The 21,835-nt window shown below is 37.3% G+C and overlaps 1 protein-coding gene across 6 annotated transcripts in view; it reads left to right on the top strand.

Moving 5' to 3' along the window:
• The window catches only part of Srgap1 (SLIT-ROBO Rho GTPase activating protein 1), a 279,415-nt gene that overhangs the window by 212,764 nt on the left and 44,816 nt on the right, over positions 1-21,835 (top strand). For 4 of the 6 annotated variants that reach the window (XM_005328688.5, XM_078053214.1, XM_078053212.1 and 1 more), the window contains 5 exons: positions 5,512-5,539; positions 9,455-9,557; positions 13,151-13,211; positions 13,354-13,431; positions 15,450-15,584. In XM_005328688.5, coding sequence (XP_005328745.1) covers positions 5,512-5,539; positions 9,455-9,557; positions 13,151-13,211; positions 13,354-13,431; positions 15,450-15,584 — 405 coding nt within the window. Of the gene's footprint in view, positions 1-5,511; positions 5,540-9,454; positions 9,558-10,071; positions 10,106-13,150; positions 13,212-13,353; positions 13,432-15,449; positions 15,585-21,835 lie in introns of all 6 variants that reach the window. The other 2 variants (XM_005328689.4, XR_013440538.1) reach the window with 2 other exon arrangements.

Genomic DNA, 21,835 nt, shown 5'->3' with positions numbered 1-21,835 from the left:
AATTATCTTTTATTTACACTAGATCCTGCTAGATGTTCTAAAAAGTAAAAGAAAATTTAGAAGAGGGTGGGAAATGAGTGAAATGAGTGGAGTGATCGAGTCAAAAAGAGATTGCCACACATAGACCTGTACCCAGGCCTCCTACCATTCTGGAATCTTCCTTGCCCAGAAAGCAGTATTCCCATCACCTGTCTCATGTTTTCCTCTAAAGAACCCGTCAACACCAGGGAATGACCACATGGAGAAAGGTTATCATGACCTAAGCCTCCACATATTACACAGTTAAGATGTCCTATTCCAAAACAAAAGGCTAATTTTACCTAAGAGAGAAAATATTTAATCTACTGAAAAGTGACTAAAAAATAAAACAACCAAATGCAATGTGTGACCCTTCATTAAATCCTGAATCAAAAAATAAGAGTTATGAAGGACATCTTAAGCACAATGGGAAAATAAATATAAACTTTATATTATTGAATTAATGTTAATTTTCTTGGTTATGATAATGGTACTGTGATAATAAAGAATGGTCTTATTCTTAAAAACACCCACTTTAGTATCATTACTTTTAAATGGTTCAGAAAAAGACAGATGATAAAACCAATGTAGTAAGTGTGAACAATTGGGAAATCTAAACAAAGGATATAGGATATTCCTGGTACTATTCTTCCAACTCTTCTGTAGGTTTGAATTTAAAAAAAAAAAAAAAAAAAAAAGCCTTTTTATCTCAATAGTTTTCTCACTGAGCAATTGTGTCACTTTTTTTTCTTTTCCCTCATAGTGTCATGTAAATTCCTCCCCTACCCCGAATTTATCACAAATGCCTGATATTTTAAGCAATAACTTCAAGATTAGTTGCCAGCCCCGAAGCATAAATTATCAAGTATAGAAGAATGCTTTCAGACACAAAGCTCTTCCCTACAAGTCTGAAGTCCTCCTGCCTTTAGAAATTGTTGAGTTTGAGAGATTCAGTACTGTGGGTAAATTCATTCTTGGCGCTTTATGCAGATACGTGTTAATGTGGCTTGAAGCCACGTTCTGAAACTTTGATGGGACTCATTCAACGTAATTTCTCCTAGGTCTCCTAGAGAGAAAGCCCCAATAGTTTTTACGTGTCATTTTACATGTCATTCTTGGATAGAGCTATAGTTTGGCCAATTTGCTGAGTCTGTATGCCAGATTCTGTCTCTAGCTGCTGTGCTGTGTAAAGCCACATTATATCTTGTGAACCCTAAGCCAGAAATTCTTCATCTTAGAATTTTCTTTCAGTGGGTTCCAGTGTCCCACAGTGCCACAACTATGTTCAGGTGTCCGAGACCTTCACTGCCCTCAGTTTCTTCTGCAGAAGGAACTGGATGGCTTTCATGTGGTGGCTGCAGACACACTGGGCTCTGCCCACAGGTTGCAGACCTCTGTATTCTCCAGTCCTGCCCCTCAAGCAGTCTTGGCAACACACCAGTTTCTGGTCAGTGGCTGGATTTGTCACCCAGAGAAAATCTGAGCATGATAGACATGCTCCACCTTTCAGTTGTGACCATTGTGAGTCTGCTGGCTTTCCATGCAAGCCCTATTCACATTAATTCGATTATACTAAAGGAGACCAGGGGATTTAATGGCACCTGTCCCATGGTGAAGTAATCCAATGGTGAGTCCTTAGGAAGGGATCCAAGTCCTGATTTGGTTAAATAAGGTTAGTAGGACAGGATTAAGGGGCATGTTTGGGGACAGTCTTGTCTTTTGAGATAGAAATCACCTCTCTGAATTATACTAGACTCACTGCTGCAAAAACTGCCTTCATGGTAAAACAAATAGAGCCTAACCCCAGGATTTAGCAGTTGATCGTGCACAGCTGAGACTCTAACTACAGACATGTGTTTGGCCTGCCATACTGCTCAATTTTGGCAGGCTACCAGTGGCCCAGTAAGTTCTGTGCTTTGCAACATTGTGAAACAACTACATGGGGCTCTTAAAGTGACACTGTCAAAAATCAGAATTCTAAATCTTCAAAAAGTATTAATATAGAAAGAAACACATAATGAGCTCTTAAAGCTACACTCACCATCACCACCTTCATCCTTCAGCAATACCACTATATCCTTTTTGTGATGTCATTTGTTTTTAAATCCATTTGATTGATGATAGTAAATGAAATATACATCTGTAAAACTGAGGTTCTTTTTCAGTAATGAGCCTTAATATTCACAATGGCTTCTTTGTGTACATAAGGAGCTAAGAGCGGGTAAATATCTATAAAAACCTTTTGCCAAACCCAGAAAATCTGACAGTGAGAGCCAAGTACTATGTTACATTGTTTTCTGCCCTGGGCCTAAGGAATTCAATGGGGTATCTTCACGTAATCCATTGTCTGTCTTTGAGTAGGAATACAAATATACTTTTAAAAGACAAGCTGATTGTGAATAATTATGTCTTCTTAGAAAAGCACTGAAGTAGTTGGTATTCTCAAGGAAGAAAAGGACTGGGAAGTGACGCCAGGAATCCTCATCAGTCATTCATTAGGACAAACCCGTGGTGTCTCCATCCAGTTTGAGCTGTGCATATTTTAAATTTTTTCTCTACCTTTTTTTTTTTTAATCTTGAGTTGTCACCAAATTGTGTGTCCTTTTTTCCCTTTTGCTACATAGAGACACGATGCATTTAGGTGTGAAAAATAATTCACTTCATAATTCTCAAGTGAAATTTAAGAGTAATCAAAGGGAGTGTATGTACCAAGAAAGTTAATCCTGGGTCATTTTATTTCCTCCAAATGTCTTGTATGGGAGAGGAAGGCAGTGTGTGGCTCTGTAGTTTTCAATAATTAAATAGGCTTCCAAAGAAAATGCTTGAAATCTAATCCTCAGACCACTGGAAGCTTTCACATTTCTCTGGGAAGGAGAGCCTTCAAAGCCTGTGCATTATTGATCTATTAATGATGATACTGATTAAAAAATAAAACCTCATTCATCAGCTGAGACACACTGAGGTCTATTAGCTGAGAAAACGATGGATGTGGTGGTGCATGCTGTGAGTGATAGTTCTTGCAAAGCTTGCTCTTGGTTCATTACTCAAAACTTGTCTTTTATAGGTTTTTAATTTTTTATTTCATGCTATTAACTATAGATGGATGGAGCAAAATAATTTTAAGCTACTTTATATAATCATCCTTTTCTAAATCTAGGGAATAACTTGATGGGATATTTTAACAACAAAAAAGAAAAATATTCAAGTTTTAAAACATTTCACTTCTAAGTATTATCATCAGTATCACTACCATTGACTCACTTGAAAATGATTAGCCTGTATTATTTAAGGTTTCAGATATTTGCTAATTTAATAATTTTCATATTTATATAATGTTCTTAGATTTATTAAAACCTTTATGATTTTTTATTCTTCTAGGACAGACAGAATCATAAGCCATGATTCATACTTTTCCTATAGGATTACTCAAAGTGTTTTCTAGGAAAAAAGACTCACTTTTTTTTTTTCTGTTTGTTTGTTTCTCTATTTGTGGTAATGAGATAGGACTCAGAGCCCTTGTGCATGCTAAGATGTGCTATACCACTGAGAGCTACATCCCCAGCCCAAGACTTACACTTTTAAATTAGTACAGTTAGTGCTTGGGAGCTCAGAGTTAGAATTAAAACAAACCTGGACCTAGAGCCAAGTCCACCCCTTACTAATAGCATGACCCTGGATAAGTCCTTTCTCTATGTGCTCAGTCTCTTTTGTAAAAGAAGAATAAGGTTATTGTGTAGAGTATTTAATATAAAGTGCTTAGTACATTTTACAATATTTATTGCTTAATTAATACTTAGAACTTTTATTATCACAGTGTCTAATAAATATTAAACATCTTGCTATTTTTATTTTTACTAATATATATATATATATATTGTATCAGACTTTTATTTCTTAATAAAGCATGCAACATGACAATACAGAACAGCACAAGCCACATAGTTGCTTGAATCTCAACCATTTGCTCATTCTACTAGTTCACCCTTGGTGATCTCAGTCAGCTCCTATGGTCCCAGGACAACCTAACTGGTAGTGACTCAGATCTTTACCTCCATCCCTGTCCTCTCTGTGCCTTAATCTTACCTGGCCAGATTTCTGCTGGACACTTCCATTTGACGGTCTACAAATCCCCAAATGTCAGCCCACTGTCTGTCCCTCTCCTGCCCAGTAGTTCTCTTCCATTCATGAATATCTATGGTTTTTTTCTGCAGTTTCGTGTAAATGTTCCCTTTGTTCTTCTCCCAAGTAGCAGAAGATCAGCAAAAGAAAAAAACCTATACTTAAAAAATAAAACCTAAAAGGACCTATAGTTAAAAGACAGAATCAGATAAAGGAAGAGGAATCAGGTTCTTTCTCTTCCCCCTCATTTCCACTCCAACTCTGGCCAAGAACTAATTCTGCCAACACTTATAGCAACCTAAATCTATCTATGTTGAAAAAGGTGTTCTCTGATATTATCTGTTGCCCCCTGCTTAATCACTAGATAAAAATCAAACACTTCATGTCACTTTTTATTCAAGAGCAGATAGAGTAGCAGCTCTGTTACAGCCTGGAGTCTTCATCCACCATTCCCAAGAAGTCAGCTTTCTCTACAGTGTGAATCTGCACTACAAAAGTATTACATATCATATACTTATAGAGCCTTGCCTATAAGTCTGAATCACTGCATTATGATATAATGACCCGAGCTCACCCATTTTTGCTGCAATATGACCTTCCTCTGCCAGCTATATGTTCAAGCTGTTTCAGAATCAATCATCATTTTGCAAACAAACCAGCTGAATGGTTCAGCTCTCCCAAACCTCTTCTCCACCCAGAAAGAGCAGACAGCAGTCATTGACACATATAAGCTTGAAATTAGAGCAGATCATGTGAGTGCTATGAAAATTCAGCCCTGTTATTTAAAACAAGTCAAGAAGCCCAAATGTCTAAGAAGCAACTCCTACTTTAAGTGACAGAACTCTGTGAAAGGCTTTTAGCTTTCAAGTTGCTGGAATGCAGTATAATTTAATGTTCTTGTACATTATTATCTGCAAATGTCATTTCTGCTTAGAGAATGCAACTTCTTTTACAGTGCCCTGATTTCATGTCACAGAAAGAATACCAATTTTTTCTAAAGGAAATGGAGTTGTCTCAACCGTTTGACCTCATACTTCTCCCCAAGTATCATTCAAGACAGAATAACTAACATGCAAATCTTGGATATATTGTATTTTTATTTTGTGTTTAAAATTACAGTCAAGCAGCTACTTCTTGTTAAAAAACTATCTAAATTATTAGATGAAATGTTTCCCTCATCTATAGAATTAATTAAAATTGTGTAAATTTCATGAAATATTGACTTTGAATTATTTGTCTACCTTTATATGGTATACTCATGCTTGCTACATAAAATGTGTAAGTTAAAAACTCAGTATCTTAAAATAAGGGACAGATGATGTAAAAGACTATCAATTCCGTTGAATTTATTAATTTTGTTTTCTGTTTCTGCAGGTCATAGAGCTGAATATATGACTACAAGGTAGGAAGATATTTTATTATAATTGATAACGTATCTCACTTCCTTTTCTATTTAACAAGAATCAAATACTTGGGGTTCTCACCAGATTAGATACATTCTAGAATATCTGAGGGTTTCCCAGTGGAATTTTAAAACTTCTTTAATAAGCAGAACCAGTATCAAAGATCTCAGCTGAACAGGTTTGGTTTATCTAATCCAAACACATAAAATTTTTAAAAATATTATGACAAGACTTTTGATTTGATAATTTAGTTAACATGTAATATGATATGTATATCTACCGCAGTAGTAAGTAGAAAGTATTAGTTACAGCCAGGCTGGGTGGTACATGCCTATAATCCCAGCTACTTGGAAGGCAGAGGCAGGAGGAAAGTTTGAGTCTAGCCTGGGCAGTTTAGTGAGACCCTGTCTCAAAATAAAAATCTAAAAGGACTGTGGATGTAGCTCAGTGGTAGAGCACTTTCCTAGCATGTGCAAAGCTCTGAGTTCAATACTTGCTACTACAAAAAAAGAAAAAAAACAAAGGAAAAAGGAAGGGAGGAAGGGAACAAAAAGAAAAAATTAGTTCCTTTGTGCTTCTACTTTGTCTTATGTCAGATAAAAAGTAGAACTATATTGAACACTCAGGATTTTTAGCTTTCTGCTAAACCCTTTATGGTTCACTTTAAAAACTGAAATTTTGGCTGGGCATGGTGGTGCCTGTAATCCAGTGGCTGGGGGTGGCTGAGGTAGGAGGATCACAAGTTCAAAGCCAACCTCAGCAATTTAGTGAGACCCTAGGCAAGACCCCATCTCAAAATATAAAACATTTTGTTTAATGGGCTAGGGATGTTGCTCAGTGGTTAAGTGTCCCTGGGTTCAATCCCTGGTTTTTTTTTTTTTTTTTAAGTTGAACTTCTAACACCTACAACCCATTGCTTTTTTTCCCCTTACCTTTCATAGAAGAATTTTGAAGTTACTACTAGGAAAGAAAAGCCATTTTGGAAGCTGATCCTGATTTGGATTGGAGAACACTTGTCCCTGCTTTTATGTTTCTATGGTACCAGTTGTACAATAGCCAGAAATTATTCTAATTGATAGCAAGACTTTGGACTTTTGAAGGCTGTTTCAGTTTTGTTCTGTTTGAAGTAAGAGGTTTTTAGAACATTGGTGTATCTGGCAATTTGGTTTTCAAGGTTCTATACTGTTAGACAATTGATTCAGAAGGAAGTTCCTCTTACTTCCTGGTGAATTAACTGGAAAGATAAAGCTACTTATCAAAAAAAAAAAAAAACTGCTGAGGTTTTTCTTTGGTTGGTCAGTGACAAAGAGGAATATTGCTTCTGCTAGTAGTATGCAGCTTATGGAGATAATTTTTACATATAATATCTCTTTACACCATCATATTTTTTTCTAGGTTATGACTCATGTAAGTCAACTAAAAATATTTAAAGTCTTCCAATATAGTATTTTGCAATAAAAACTGTAATTGCCAAATAAGCTAGATATTCACATCAACCTGACAATACTTCCTCTCATGTGGACAAACCCATTCAGGAAATCAAACTGCCAGGAAGTCGAAGTTGTGTGATAGGCACAGAGCCAAAATGAGTCAGGCAGCTGGGAGCTGAATAGCCTTGACTCTGTTCACCTGATATGGGCAGAGTGGAACCAGAACCCTATTCTGCACCTCTGCCATGAAATTGACTTTGATAGGTATTCAGGCAGTTAATTTTAATCCAAGTCCCTCTCACAACTTTACTTTCTTCACGTTTATCTCATACTTTAGAACCTTTGGGACAGACAATCTGCAGGTCTTTAGTAGAAATATCAAGACATCCCTGTTAGCCCCAGCTACGATTGCCTTGTGTCTTCCAATCATTCAGGAACAAATATCCAATGCCACTGGAGGCTTTGTCTCCAGCTACAGAATTTGGTAATCTCACAAATCAGTGACCAAATGCTGATCCCTTTAGCTTCGACAGGTACTCCAGATATCACCAAACGTTGAATCTTGTAAAAATTATGTTTTCCAGTTTCTGTATGTCATGCTTTGATAGCTTGGGTCCTTGCCAAGTCTGGAGAGACTGCCTCTCCCAGTTAGTCAGGTCTTTACCAGCCAATACAGAGCCCACATTAGAGTCCACCTCCTTCATCAGATTCTCACCCTGGACTACTGTTTCCCCTTGCCTCGGGGCCAGGAATAGAATAGGGATAGTCACGGTGCCACAGAGCCCATGGAAATTATTCAAATCCACCTCTCTAAAACCTGTTGATCCTGTTTCTCCCCTTCCTTCCCGGGGCAAATCACAACAATGGTTCTTACCCACATTTCCCCCTTGCTCCCTCTGCCTCCCAACCCATGCTGCTGCATCCATGCATGCCTCTCCCCAACCCCAGACAGAGCAGCAGACGGTGGGCCCTCCTCTGGGAACTGGAAGTCACAAACCACGTTTTCAATGGCAGTCATCTCTTGATCTGTTGACTTCACCATACCTACATTTTAAAACATTTACAAAGTAGTGAAAATGTGGGTGGAATCAAATAAATATGGTTAAACTCCTTGGTGGTTAGTTGTTTTGCTTTTTCATACCTACCACATTTCTTACCCCATGAGTGGCACTTAATTTAGAGTATAAGAGATTTCAAAATTTTTCAGCTGTGGTAGATCATGACTTGCTGCTTGATCGAAGTTTCCATATTCATTTTTACATGTTTGAGAAGGCTCCTCTTGGGCTGTGAGACACCGAGACACCTCTGGTTCTGCTGCATTAGTCCTCTGAGCCCACCTGAGGGGAGAGTCTTAGAATTTAGCTATGAAAGGCTGTTTCTCAGCAGGTTCATTCCTCTGCATCTCTTGATTGCTGTGATAGTATTTTTTGAAGCCATTTGGACTTCAACATAAATTTTGGAGATTTGGTTTCTAAACAAGACTTTCTGAATTTTAACAAAATGAATTAAAAAGATGATTCTTCCTAGACAGTCTATTGTTTAATGGAGAGTTTTGCATTATTTCCCACTGTGTTGTGCATTGTCCTCGATGTTTAAGAGGTTTAAATTGGAATATCTGGAAAGAGGTGACGGGGCTCTTGTTCCATGTATTCCTTTCTGTGCAGATTTAGAAGTTGAGTCAGGTAATCCTGTCCCTCTTTCCTTTAAAGGGAGAAGGCAGAAAAAGAGTGCCTCCCTCCAATTACAGAGCAGGGTTTTAAATACAGTACCCATGCCCTGCATGTGCATATGTCAGATAGAGTGGCTTACCCACCAAAGCAGGCAGACAGACAGATGGAAAGAGTACGGAACAGCATAAATGAGTGCATCCTCATGATCTACAAATATTTAGGTGATAAGACAATTTGTTCTACAGGAATAATTATTCGTCTGAGCCTGTGTCCCCAGTCAGAACCAGCAAACTCTTATTTTTTTTTCCTCATTTGTGACCCATTAATAGTTAACATAAAATCCCATTAATACTTAAGGGGTACTGAACAGATGTGATATTACTTACATTGAAAAATTATATTGTAGCTAAAAATTTTATATTTAATTTCTCATTTGAGGATGTATGAGAACCCTAATTTTTACCACTGATTGTGTCTTACTGTGTGACTTGTAAACCAAATAATAAGAACCCTACTTTATAACATTGGCCCAAATAGTTCATATTCCATTTGGTAATGCTTATCATTTTTAAACAAACTAGCAAACAAATGCCAGCTACGACTATAAGGAAACATAATCTAAAGGAATAGCTTATACGTTTTTTGATACATAAGTAAAAGTAAATAAGTGGGAAGGGGTGGGACTGTTTTTCCTGTGGGTGGGGGTGGGGAAGGAACCCAAGATCCCATGTTTTGTAATTCTGATGTGACCTACGGGTGTTTCATTTATTGTTTGATTTCTGCCATGCTCAGTAATTATATTCCCTTCCCTTAGGCCTCCAAATGTTCCCCCTAAGCCCCAGAAACACAGGAAGTCCAGACCCCGCTCACAGTATAATGCTAAGTTGTTTAATGGGGATTTGGAAACATTCGTCAAGGTACCGCACCAGCCATCTGGGTGGCTGATCTCCACGCTTCTCACTATAATGGTCTCAGCCTCTCATAAAAGGGGGGCAGGTCATTATGTCCAAGTCTATCCTGGGGCTCTCTGCTTTCCCAGAAAATCAATATAATATTTCCTGAAGTCAGAGAGGAAAGAATATTTGGGTTGGATACCTTCAAAAGAGGAAATAAATGTGGGTGTTGTCATGTGAGCAAAAGAGAAAGCTCTTTTCTTTATTTAAAAAAAAAAGAGCCATAAATTGTAAAAAAAGGAAACAAGAAACCTGATAAGATGTTTTATTTTTCCTCATGCAAATGAGATGGCACAAATATATTTTTAAAATCCATTTGTTAGACTCGCCCTGAAGCACAGCGAGAGTTTTGACTTCTGATGACTTGAGGAATAAATTATATTGGATCAATTGTAAGACCCTGTGGTCTGTGTCTTGTATCTCTGCTGCGATTACTCTCTGTCTTCTTTTTCATCTGTGTTTCTGATAATGCTTCTAGCCGAGGAAGAAGGAACTCGCACGCGAGGCACCAGGTATAGTGCTAGAGGGAAGTGAGGGCTCCGCCTCTCCGCTGCTGGTCTCATTTCCAAGTCCTACTCCTGCTTGGCTTTAATTCGAGTTTTTTAAGGGCTTTCAAAGAAAAATGTTTGCACTTGGAAATTCGACAGGTTTATAAATAAGATTTACTTAAGAAGGAACACCAGTATAAGAGGAATAGTCTCCTCCGGTAAAAGGAGATAAATGCTTGGTTTTTACATTTATGTGTTTGGAAGATGTATCAAATTGAGGTCAAGGGCTTTTATTAGGGAAAGTGAATGTTAAATACCAAAATGCATTTAATAAAGATTATGGATCCTAATGTAAATCATACACACACAAAAGGAGCTTTTTCCTTCATAGCTCACATTTTATATCATGGGCCGCTGCTATGCTTTTGAAGACTAAATCTGTGTCATGTTATAGACATTTACTTTCTTTAAAAATATATCTTGTCTACTGAATATATGCGCTAATGAATAAAAAGTATGTGCATGCACCATGTCTATGGACACACACAGATACATCATACATGGAAAGGGAGAGGGATTGGAAACCTCTAGCAGCTTTGAAAATGAGCTCTAACCCTGAAATTAAGTGAAAAGCCACTGAGCAACCTAAATAGCAATCACAAATCCATTGCCTTGAGCTTTAAACCCAGAAGAGCCTTATTGGCTCTAATTTAATGTAAAATTATTGTCAAATTTGATTATCTAGTTTCCCAGCCCATGGCGTATAAGCAGCGGCAAATTAGATGGAGAGAGGGAAACAATAAAATGAAAGTAGCGAGATATGCAGCTGATGGCCTGGCAGGGAAAGAGAATATGGGAAAGCTCAAGGAAGCAGCTATAGGATTCTGCCATATTTGCTGATGCTCTATGAGAATGGATGCTTAAGATGATAGGAAAGCACATTATATTTTAAAATATTTTCCATTAAGAATTGCTAAAACAAGCCAAACTAAGGTACTAAAGAAGGAGCAAAGCAGTTGTGGGAATTTACCTCTGTGAGCTCTCCACCATCTGGGATGATGGATTGAGGAAACTTCAGCAGTGACTATAACATGGAGAAGGGTGCAGAGGTCTCTCTCTACATATCTGAAAAGTGCTTGTTCAGTTGAGATCTCCTCAGTACTGCTGTGAGGCTGCAAGAGCAAAGTCATTTTTTTTTTCCTGTAGGGAAACTGAGACACAAAGAGATTTGTTTGAATGGCAGCTGGAATGCAGCCCACTGATGGTTTCACTTCTTAGAAAATATTTCATGTCACCCATGAAATTAAATTCAAACACACTCATTACTTTTTGACTACAAAATTCCTTTAATCTGAATGAAATTCCAATCACCCAAGTGACTGTAAAGGTAAAAATATGTTTAGATAATACATAAACATTTCATTTAGAAATTTCTTACTGCAAACATTTTTCTTTTAATAATCTTTTATTCCTTTTTTTTTCTTTTTGTTTTGATACTAAGTTCTACAGAGGTGTAAACTAATATTCTCCTTTCATCACTTTGTTTAAATATTTATTGCTCTTTTATATCATATAGTTACATGAAATGTTCATATGACAGTTATTCCCACTAAAACATGTTGTGTTTTAAAGAAAAATCCCTGCGGGTATTGAGTAAAGTTTAATGTAATTACAGTGCTGTTCTTAAGCCAACTAGTTCACATGAAGATGTGCTTTTATTCTTAAGGCTCTTCTTTAAGGAATTAATAAAATGTATGCTCCTAAAACAAATTAACTAATCAGAGAAACTTAATGCAGGCTCCAGAAGTAATTGAACCATTAACTGGTTTATACACTGATTAGATTGTCTTAAAACTTAAAATGAAACTATTCCTTAAGAAGTGCATTACCCGTTCCAGAAATAGTAAAGAGCTTAAATTGCTGATCTGTATTATTCCCAATCTTTGCCCCCACTGCTTAATCGGAAAGGTTCGTGGATTCTGAATTGTTCTAATGTATCAAGAACAAGTTCTTCTTGTGTTTCAGAATAAAATTTCTCATGAATTAGGCCTTATGTCAGCTAATCATTTTTTAATCCCATGTTTTCTTTAAAGTTCTAATTCCTGAAAGATCAGAGTCTTAAAAGTACATGAAGAATAATTCCATACTCAGTAACTCGATTTAACTCTGCGGAGTGCATGGCATTGATACATTTTTAACTATGGCCGCGACAGCTCCTTCATCTCATTTGTCACCCTCTGTGTGTTTTAAAGTGAATTCAGAATTCACATATGTACAGTTGAGGGCAGTGAGTGACTATTTTATAGGACTTGAAGAAATAAGACAAAAAAAAAATCTTCCTTCCTAAGAAAATGAGATCTAATGGGATGGGCATTTGTGTCATCTTTTTCCTTAATCCTTAAAACATGAAAAATAGGAAGGGTCTGAAAGGATGAGTAGGTTCTGATGCAAACTAAGTGAATACATGAGACATTTTTATTACCTGTGAAACAGTTCCTATAGCAGGCATCTGAAACCGTGGAAGCTATTTTTGTAACTCATGATGCAGGTGGCAAACTCTCTGGGATGTAGCAGAAAGATGGCTGGAAGGTGACTCTTTAAGTTGCACTATTTGGTGACTAGTGCAACTTAATCACTTCTAAGGTGCTATGATTATGATGCATAGTGTTCCTTTAAAGTCCATCAAAGATTGACCACTTGTGCCGGGAACTCTTTAAAAAATGAGTTGTTCGTTTTGGTTTGTAAGCCTAAGTAAAAGAGATGAGTTAGCTTTTGACATCTCTAGACATAGAAGGCTAAGTTGAAGCCAGTGTTGCTTTCTTGTGTTAAATGTATTTAATGTAGTTTGCTTCAGAACGGAAATATACCTTTACTTAAATATAAATCCTTTCCACTATTCATTGATTCATTCATTCATTCACTCATTTTGGTGTTGAAGGTTTTAGAGGGGGTGGACTTGGAAATCTAAAAGGATGGAAAAACTCTAATTACTGTTGAACCATGAGCTTTATTCTTATGTGTGATTTAGATCTCTCCTTTGAAGTTCACTGATTTCCATCTCTTTACCAGGACTCAGGACAGGTCATCCCCCTCATTGTGGAAAGCTGTATCCGGTTCATCAATCTCTATGGTAAGCCATAGTCTACACAATTCTTACCACCAGCAGTGTTTCAGTGAACATTTCTTTGTGCTTCACATTGAACTCTCGGGAAAAGGAGACCTACAGGATGTGATGGAGTGTCTCATTCTCTTTTGCCTTCTGTTGCCTTTAGGTCTTCAGCATCAAGGGATTTTCAGAGTGTCTGGCTCCCAGGTGGAAGTCAATGATATTAAAAATTCATTTGAGAGAGGTAATTGTGTGTCCATACCTATAAGCAAAACATGTTAAGAAGTTGTCATCTCCTGTGTCTTCACTCTGTATAACCTCAAAACCTTTACTTCACTGTGGATGCTGGGGTCAGAATCTATTCAGAATAGCTGAGGAACAGCCCAAGTCATGTGTTTGTTATTAAATGTAGAAAAGCATATGAGCTGTGCATTGTGGTTTAGGACTAACAGTGATCCCCCGTGATGCGTGTCAAAGGTGGCACCTGAAAGGCTTCCAGAAGAAGCAGGGTGGTCCTGGCCTACACAGAAGGTGTGTGAGATGGCTCCTCCCAGCTGCCCCCTCTCGCCTTCCTTCCTCAAGAGCTCTTTCCTTCCTCTCATTACCATCCCTGACTTCTTCCTGTGACCCTTCTTGTTTCCTTACTTGTATTCATAATTGGCTGTCACATAAATTCTACGGAACTATCAATGAGAGCATTATGATTAGCAAAATCCTACATTTTCATGCCAGGAAGACCTAGAATCAAATCCGAGTCCCATGGGATTTGGGTCAAGTGACTCAGTTCTTACTTTGGCCTCAGTTTCCTCATCTGCAAAATTATAGGATTGTTGTGAGGATTAGACTTGATCTGTGAAAATGCCCAACTCGTTTCAGGATAGCTATTATTCCTTAATGCCCTCCAGTTAAAATGCATTTACTTCTGGGTACATCTTTACTTTCCTTCATCTGTTTAGAGGTTAAGATGAAAATGCAGAGCAGTTACCACAGTTCCCAACTTCCCTCCCTCTGTTTTATTTCCCCTGGCCTAGACCTGGTGTAGAACCATTTAAAATTTGAAGTTGAAGAGTAGACTGGGGGCCCTGCTGGTTTTTTCTAGTTCAAAATTCTCTGGCCAACATGATGCATAGGAGCAGAGGAACCTCCCCTCCCATACTGACCATATTCAGAATGACAGGTTCAAACATAGTGAAGCGTCGGGTTCCTGTGCCAGCCACAGCAGGCAGATGCTCTATTATTTTTCCTTGCAAATTCCCCTGGTATTAATTATTAGTTTGTAATTTGTTGGGCTGAAGTTTTCTCACAGTGGGCCAAAAACAATAATAATAATTCTGGTGAATTTGTGTTCAATGATTTTTCAGCCCTACAAGCAGAAGAAAAAAAGGAACAAGTTCCTGAAAATAAACTGCCCCAAAAGACAAAACAATATGTTAGAATCCCAAACCCACTTTGTGTGAACCTTAGAAAGAGTAGATTTGTGAAATCTAGACCTGTGATTTAAGGCTGCATGTTATGTTGAGCTTATTAAGGATTTTATCTGTTTAATTCTCAGAGAAGTGGGCTAGCCAGCCCAATTTCCTAATATTTTTAAATTGCTTACCATGATGAAAAATAAAATTTTGTATTTGTGATATTTTTTTTAAAATGTGAACTTTTCATAAAGTTCTTTGGTAGGTGTCATTAAGGGGACATTTTCAAATTCCTTCTCTTGGCTTCAGAATCTTCCAGTGTTCAAGGTGCCTTTCAAATGTACTATGAACACCATCATGCCACTTTGGGAGGCACCTGTTTATTTACTTGTAGGTGTTCGGAAGTTATATTTGATATTTGTGATACATTTTGTTGACCTATATAGCTTAGCCAGGCAAAACTCTACTGGGTCTTTTTCCCAGTAGGATAAGTAACACAGAATGTATTTTTTGAATTCATGTCAAACTGAGATTACTGATTTTCACTTTAAAAGATGTTGGGTAAAATTATAAATCCCACAGTATTTTATTTTAAGATTTGGGTAACTTGTAAGGGAGTATTTGGTAGCTGAAGACTTTTTTTTTTTTTTAAGCTTTATTTTAGTCCGCTATTTTTAGGTTAATCATGGGGTGGGATATCTAAACCAATTATTTTAATTTTAGTACCATATAATCTTTCATAAAGCGCAATTAAAAGATTCATATATATATGTTTTCATATTCATATATATATATATCAGTGTGTGTACATAGAAACATATTCTCTTTTTTTGTTTGTTTGTTTGCTTTTTAGGTGAAAATCCTCTGGCTGATGACCAGAGTAACCATGATATTAACTCAGTGGCTGGTGTTCTGAAGCTCTATTTCCGTGGGCTGGAAAACCCCCTCTTTCCTAAGGAAAGATTTAATGATCTGATTTCTTGTATCAGTAAGTGGACTCTTTTTTCCTTAATATTTTCCCATCAGAATTATTACACGAACCAACTTCCTGGAAAAGGCAGTGGCCCTTCTCCAAGTCCTCCTCCATACCCCATAACCACCACACTTCTGAGGCCATTTGTTTTCTTTCTGGGTCCAGCGTGAGTCAGCCTCCCAGCTGTGGCCTCACCCTTAGCTGAGCCGGCTTTGCACCCAACATCTCAGGCTCTGTAGGACCAGGAGCTGACTGACCCCTTAGTCATGGTAATAAAGCAGAAAAGCAGGTGCCAGCTGCCTAAGGGAGGTTGTGGGCATGGACACTCACCTCTTTTGTTTGGGGGGATTTTTTTTTGTTTTTTTTTTTGCTTTTGGTTCTTGATTTTTCTCAACCAATTTTAAAAACGGGGTAATTTACCCATCTTTGAACATTACTTTAAGAAATATGTTAAATGGGATAGAAGATTATTATTATGGTACAGGAACACCAGGTGGTAGTAATCTGTCAGTGGAGAAGTGGGGATGTGGCTTAGTGGTAGAGTGCTTGCCTAACATGCATGAGGCTCTGGGACAATCCCCAGACAATAAAAATATAATAATAATAATAATAACAACAACAATAATTATAAATGCTAGTAATCATCTGTCTTTGGCCTTCCCGAGTCATGGACCAAGTGTTCTAGGGCTGTGTATGATATAATACAAAACCAATAATCATCAACAAAGTAAAGCATTGCTGTTTTCTTCAGTGGGAGCTTTGGACACTACACAAAGGAAGGTGAAAAAGGATGATACCAAGAGTTAGTTATTAACCACAGTCAGGTTCTGTGCATCTAAAATTGCAGAGCCCCTATAAGTCTGTTCCCAAGCAAGAGTCTAGAGCTGACCTTAACCACTTAAGACTTTCTTAAGAATCAAACTTTACCCTTGATAAAGGAACCTTCCCAAGCCCCACCCCACCCCCACCTTGGAATTAACCATTGACTTGACCTCAAAAATGTAAAAATATTTCTCTTCTCATCCCTCCTTTCCTACCTCCATCACCTTGGTTTCTCACTGGCACTATTATAGTCTCTTAAATGGACTCTCTACTTCTAGGTTTTTCCTTCCCTACCTATTCTCCATACTGTCAACAGATTCAAAAGATAAAATCAAGTTATTTGCTGTCTCCCCTTTCCAAAACCTGTTTCATTATTTCTTACATAAAAACCACCTTGGTGTGTCCAATTCAAATAAATGATTTCTTTTTCTTTCTGACCTTTCCCTCTATCTGAGCTTGCCCTACTGCTATGCAGTCATCTCCGGACTCCCTTACCCTGTTTTTTTTGCTATTGTTGAAATATGCAGAGAACATAACAAACTACACACATGCCCATTCCCACCACCATGCCTTTGCCTGGGTTAATTCCAGTGCTGTCCCAGTAGCTGTGGACGTCTGCTGTGAAGGCTTTGCTGAATTGGCACTCCTCCCAGAATGCTATCCCCCCACCAAGTGGAATTCATCACTTTCTCCTCTACTAATATTCCACTGGGTACATACATCTGTATTTTTTCTTATTGCCCTACATTATAATTGCTTTAATCCTTCTGTCTCCTTCCACAAAATAGGGAGTTTAGAGAAGAGGTCAAGAATGCAGGCTCTGGACTCAAACAACCTAAGTTCAAAGCCTAGCTCTGCCACTTAATCACCAGCTGTATGACTATTGAGCAAGGTTCTTAAGCACCCAGTCTCCCAGATTTTTCAACTATTAAAGAGGCAGAACATTAGTCTGTACATCATAAGTTTGTGAGAATTGAACAAGTTAATATATGTCAAGCGCCAAGAAGAGTGTCTTGCACAGAGCATGCTCCATGACATGCCAGCACTTGGCTCCACAGGCCTGAGGTCTTAATGGGTTATTCAGTTTCATAGCCCTAACACCTGGCATAATTTCAGGTGCATGAAATTTAATACATACTTGTTGAATGACTCTAAATGAAGAGTTATATTCTACCAAAAGTTCTTTTACTGGCATCTGTGCCGAAAGTCCTGGCTGTAGCTAGGTATAAATTCCCCGGTCATAGTTCTCTCCCCACAGTCAGATCTGTCTGAAATGTAGAAGTATGCCTGTGAGTCCATTCCAAGTTCTTGCACAGCCTGAGTCATCACAGCAGACCTCTGACCCAGCTGGAAAGAACTGAAAAGGAGGTGTCTCACTTCTGGAATTGTCCTTTGGCCATGTCCAAAGATTCCCCTCACATCTTAGCCAGAAAAGTTAAGTCTGGAAAAATAGTAAGTATTCTACAATGCTTAGTGGTTTTCGAGGTCTATGTCAATTTTAACATTAACATCTGCCAGTTGGATAAAAAGGATTGTCGGTTACCACTACAGAATCATTTCCCATTTCATGGATGAGAAATATTATTTTGTGGTGGTTATTAATAACTGAGACCATAGGATCACAGAGATCTGGGTTCCAATCCTAGCTTTACCAGCTTTGTAAACTTGGGCAAAGAGGAATACTTTATCTTATTAACTAACTGTTTCTTCATCTACTAAATAGAGTCTGTATGAAGAATAAATGAAATAATGCATGTAAAGTATTTAACATCATATGCCAGTCCATGTAGTAAGCCTCAATAAATGTTGCTAGCGAACATCATTACTATTTTACAGCTACTTCTACGTAAACTCAGTTCACATATGCCAATACCTGGGTAAGCCATTTACTACTCTAACTGTTCCGCTATACCTGTGGTGTTTTTTTGACATAATTACCTCAGATGCATTTAGAAAATGATGTTGATGTAACTCAGAAGTTGTAGCGGTTCCAGCATGATTTTACCCATCACTAATATTAAATGTTTTCTAACAAAGTCAAACTTTCTCACAATTAAAGTTGGACTTAGCAAAGTGTGTAGACTGTTAGGAGAAGACAGAAGAAACACACAGGCATCAATCTTTCATGCCAGCAGTGCCTGGTATGCTGCAAGTGCAAATGAAGAGGCTTCAAATTCATTTCCTCTTGTGTTAAAACAGTAGATTACTGCAAATCAATGAATTCATGATATTTGGTTAATTTTGATGAAATGAGTAACCTCCAGGACCTACATCTTGAAGGAAGAAGCAGCAGCCCTGAGGTTTAAGGATGCAAAGGGTGCTAGGTGCACATTGCAGTTGAGATTTAACTGTTAGAATTTTTAATTAAATTGCTAACGTTCTAGTGCTCTAGCATCGAGTTTTTTTATTTTTTAATTTGTTCTAATTAGTTATACATTACAATAGAATGCATTTTGACACATATACACAAATGGAGCCCATCTTCTTCCTCTGGATGTACATGGTGCAGAGCCACACTGGTAATAATACATGTATATAGGGTATTAATATCCATCTCATTCCACCGTCCTTCCCATCCCCACACCTCCTCCCTGCCCTCACACCCCTCTGCACAATCCAAAGTTCCTTCATTCTTCCCTAGCACCCCCCACCAATATGGATCAGCATCTGCTTATCAGAGAAAACATTTGGCTTTGTTTTGGGGGGTTTGGCTTATTTTACTTAGCATGATATTCTTCAGATCCATCCACTTATCTGCAAATGCCATAATTTCATTCTTATTTAAGGCTGAGTAATATTTCATTGTGTATATGTACCACATTTTCTTTATCCATTCATCTCTTGAAGGACATCTAGGTTAATTCCATAGTTTAGCTATTGTGGATTGAGCTTCTATGAGCATTGATGTGGTGATGTCACTGTGGTATGCTGATTTTAAGTCCTTTGGGTATACACCGAGGAGGAGGAGGATATCTGGGTCAAATGATGGTTCCATTCCAAGTTTTTTGAGAAATCTCCATACTGATTTCCAGAGTGGTTGCACCAATTTACAGTCCCACCAGCAATGTATGAGTATACCTTTTTCCCCACATCCTCACCAATACTTATTGCTTGTATTCAAGATAATTAACATAAGGTTTGATAGGTGTCAAGCAGACTGCCCCAACCCTATTATTCCCTATTAATGATGTTGGTTTTAGTGTACAATTTATCATAATGGGAGATTTTTAAAAATATTTATTAGCAGTCTCTTTATATAATTCCTCCTTTATATAAACCCCTTTTCCTCCAACATCTTGCCTCTTAAAAAGAGGGGATTCCTGACTTTTATCTCCACACAAGCATTTGCTCTTACCAATGTGACAATGTATCTTACCACCGTGATGATGTATCTGCATCATTTTCACTAAATTATTTGAAACTGACATATCACTCATCAATATCAGTAATGTTATAAACTTTTGATGATTTGAACGGAGTTGATTAATCTCCTCCAATAGGCAAAAACTTTCTGGAGATTCAAAGACTTGATTCTTGCATATAAGAAGCTTAACATCAGGAAAGAAAAGATGTTTATCAATAAATGCAGTCGAGGTTGAATGTGATAGAAACACATCACATTCTAACATCAGATTTAAAATTTTAGAGGAGTGAGATCTCAGAATAATAGATTGTTTTTTACCCATGTCATCTTGTAGCATTGCCATAATTGGCTTTGATTTTCCCTATTAAGGTAATTTCATGTGTCAGCTATTTTGTATAGAAAAATCTTCCCTTTACGTCTTTTCTAAGAGGTTACATAAGTCCTTGGAACACCCACTACTTTTGGCTTACCTATTTTGGGATTATTTGGGGAAAGAATTGAGGAGTGGCTGAGTTATTATCCTGCCATATTTGTGCCCCTAAATGACTCCATTCTTTGGAAGCTTACAAATGTATGTAGCAAGAGGGAATTTATCTTAACATTCTCTCTTTCTGTTTTAAATGTACACTATTCATTTCCCAAAAGATGCAAATTTCTTTTAAGAATTACTTATCTGGATAAAGATATGATCGAATCAAATGCAATATAAATTGGAAATGACAAACTTGGTAGTTTCTTAATTTCTCACCCAAGAGTTGTTTTGTTTTATTTCTGGGTCTTTTTAAAAGCATCCACTTTATGAATGGTTTTGAGAATGCTCCAGGTCATGCCCACAGAGTCTGGGCAGCTTCCAGCATGTCCATGTATCATGGCTCTGAGACTCCTTAAGGCATAAGTCCAAGTAATTACTCAAGTAAGTCATGGTTTTTCCTGGCTTCTTTAGAGCTGTGAGCCCAAATGATACATTTGCACTTCATTTTGTATAATGTGCTATTATTTCAGTGACTACTTGGACCTGAGGAAACCTTTTTATAGAAGGAGATTTTTTTTTAACCTATCATAGAACCAACATTTAGTCATTGTAGCGTACTTGAAATATACACAGAAGCACACAGGGCAAAGTACCATCCCCCATAAAGTCACTACCAAGGAGAACCAGAGGCATTGCATTTCCTTCTAGGTTTGTTTTATATTCATGTGCACACCACATTTTTGGAAACCAAAGTGGAACTGTACTATCCATACTATTTCTAACCCATCTTCTATTTAATTGTTGTTATAGAAAATTTCAGATGTCTATAGGAAGAGACAGAATAATGTAATGAACTCCCACCTAATTAACAACCTATCTTTAACAGTTCTCATTTCCCAGTCAAATATTCTACCTTTATCTCTTCTGACATCACATCTGTGTGTGTGTGTATGTATGTATCTCTGGAAAATGAGAGGGTCTTTTTTTTTCCTATTACATTTATTATCAAAGAATAATATGTAGTCATTACAGAACACTTAAAAAATACACAGTGCACATAAAACAAAATATTGTACCTCATGATGCCACCATCCAAAGAAAAACAATGGTGTGATATATTTTATCTACAATAAACAATATATTATATTGTATCTTAATATACAACATAACCACCATACCATTATTATACCCTAAAAAATTAATGGTTGCTTAAAGTCATCAAATAGGCAGTTAGTACTTTTTAAAAATAATTATTTTATTATGTGACTGATAATGTGATCATCATAGAAAAATTATAATTCCTCTGCATGAAAATAATTTAAATATTTTAATTTCTTTCCAGAAGATTTTTCTTCTTTTCTTGGTGGTGCTGGTTTTCGAACACAGGGCCTTACACACATACACACTAGGCAAGCTCTCTATCTGAGCTACATCCTCCGACCATTTTCTGATGTGTATCTGTACATGTATGTATACTTTTAAAAGGAACATTATTCAGATATAATTCTCATACCGTATAAGTCATCCATTAAAGTGTATAATTTAACTTGGCGTGGTGGCACATACCTGTAGTCCCAGTGACTCAGGAGGCTGAAACATGAGAATCAC

This window comes from Ictidomys tridecemlineatus, chromosome 6 (assembly GCF_052094955.1).
Source record: "Ictidomys tridecemlineatus isolate mIctTri1 chromosome 6, mIctTri1.hap1, whole genome shotgun sequence".
Classification (NCBI taxonomy): Eukaryota; Metazoa; Chordata; class Mammalia; order Rodentia; family Sciuridae; genus Ictidomys; species Ictidomys tridecemlineatus.
The sequence above is the reverse complement of the archived record's forward strand: the minus strand, read 5'-3'. Positions and strand labels throughout refer to the sequence as shown.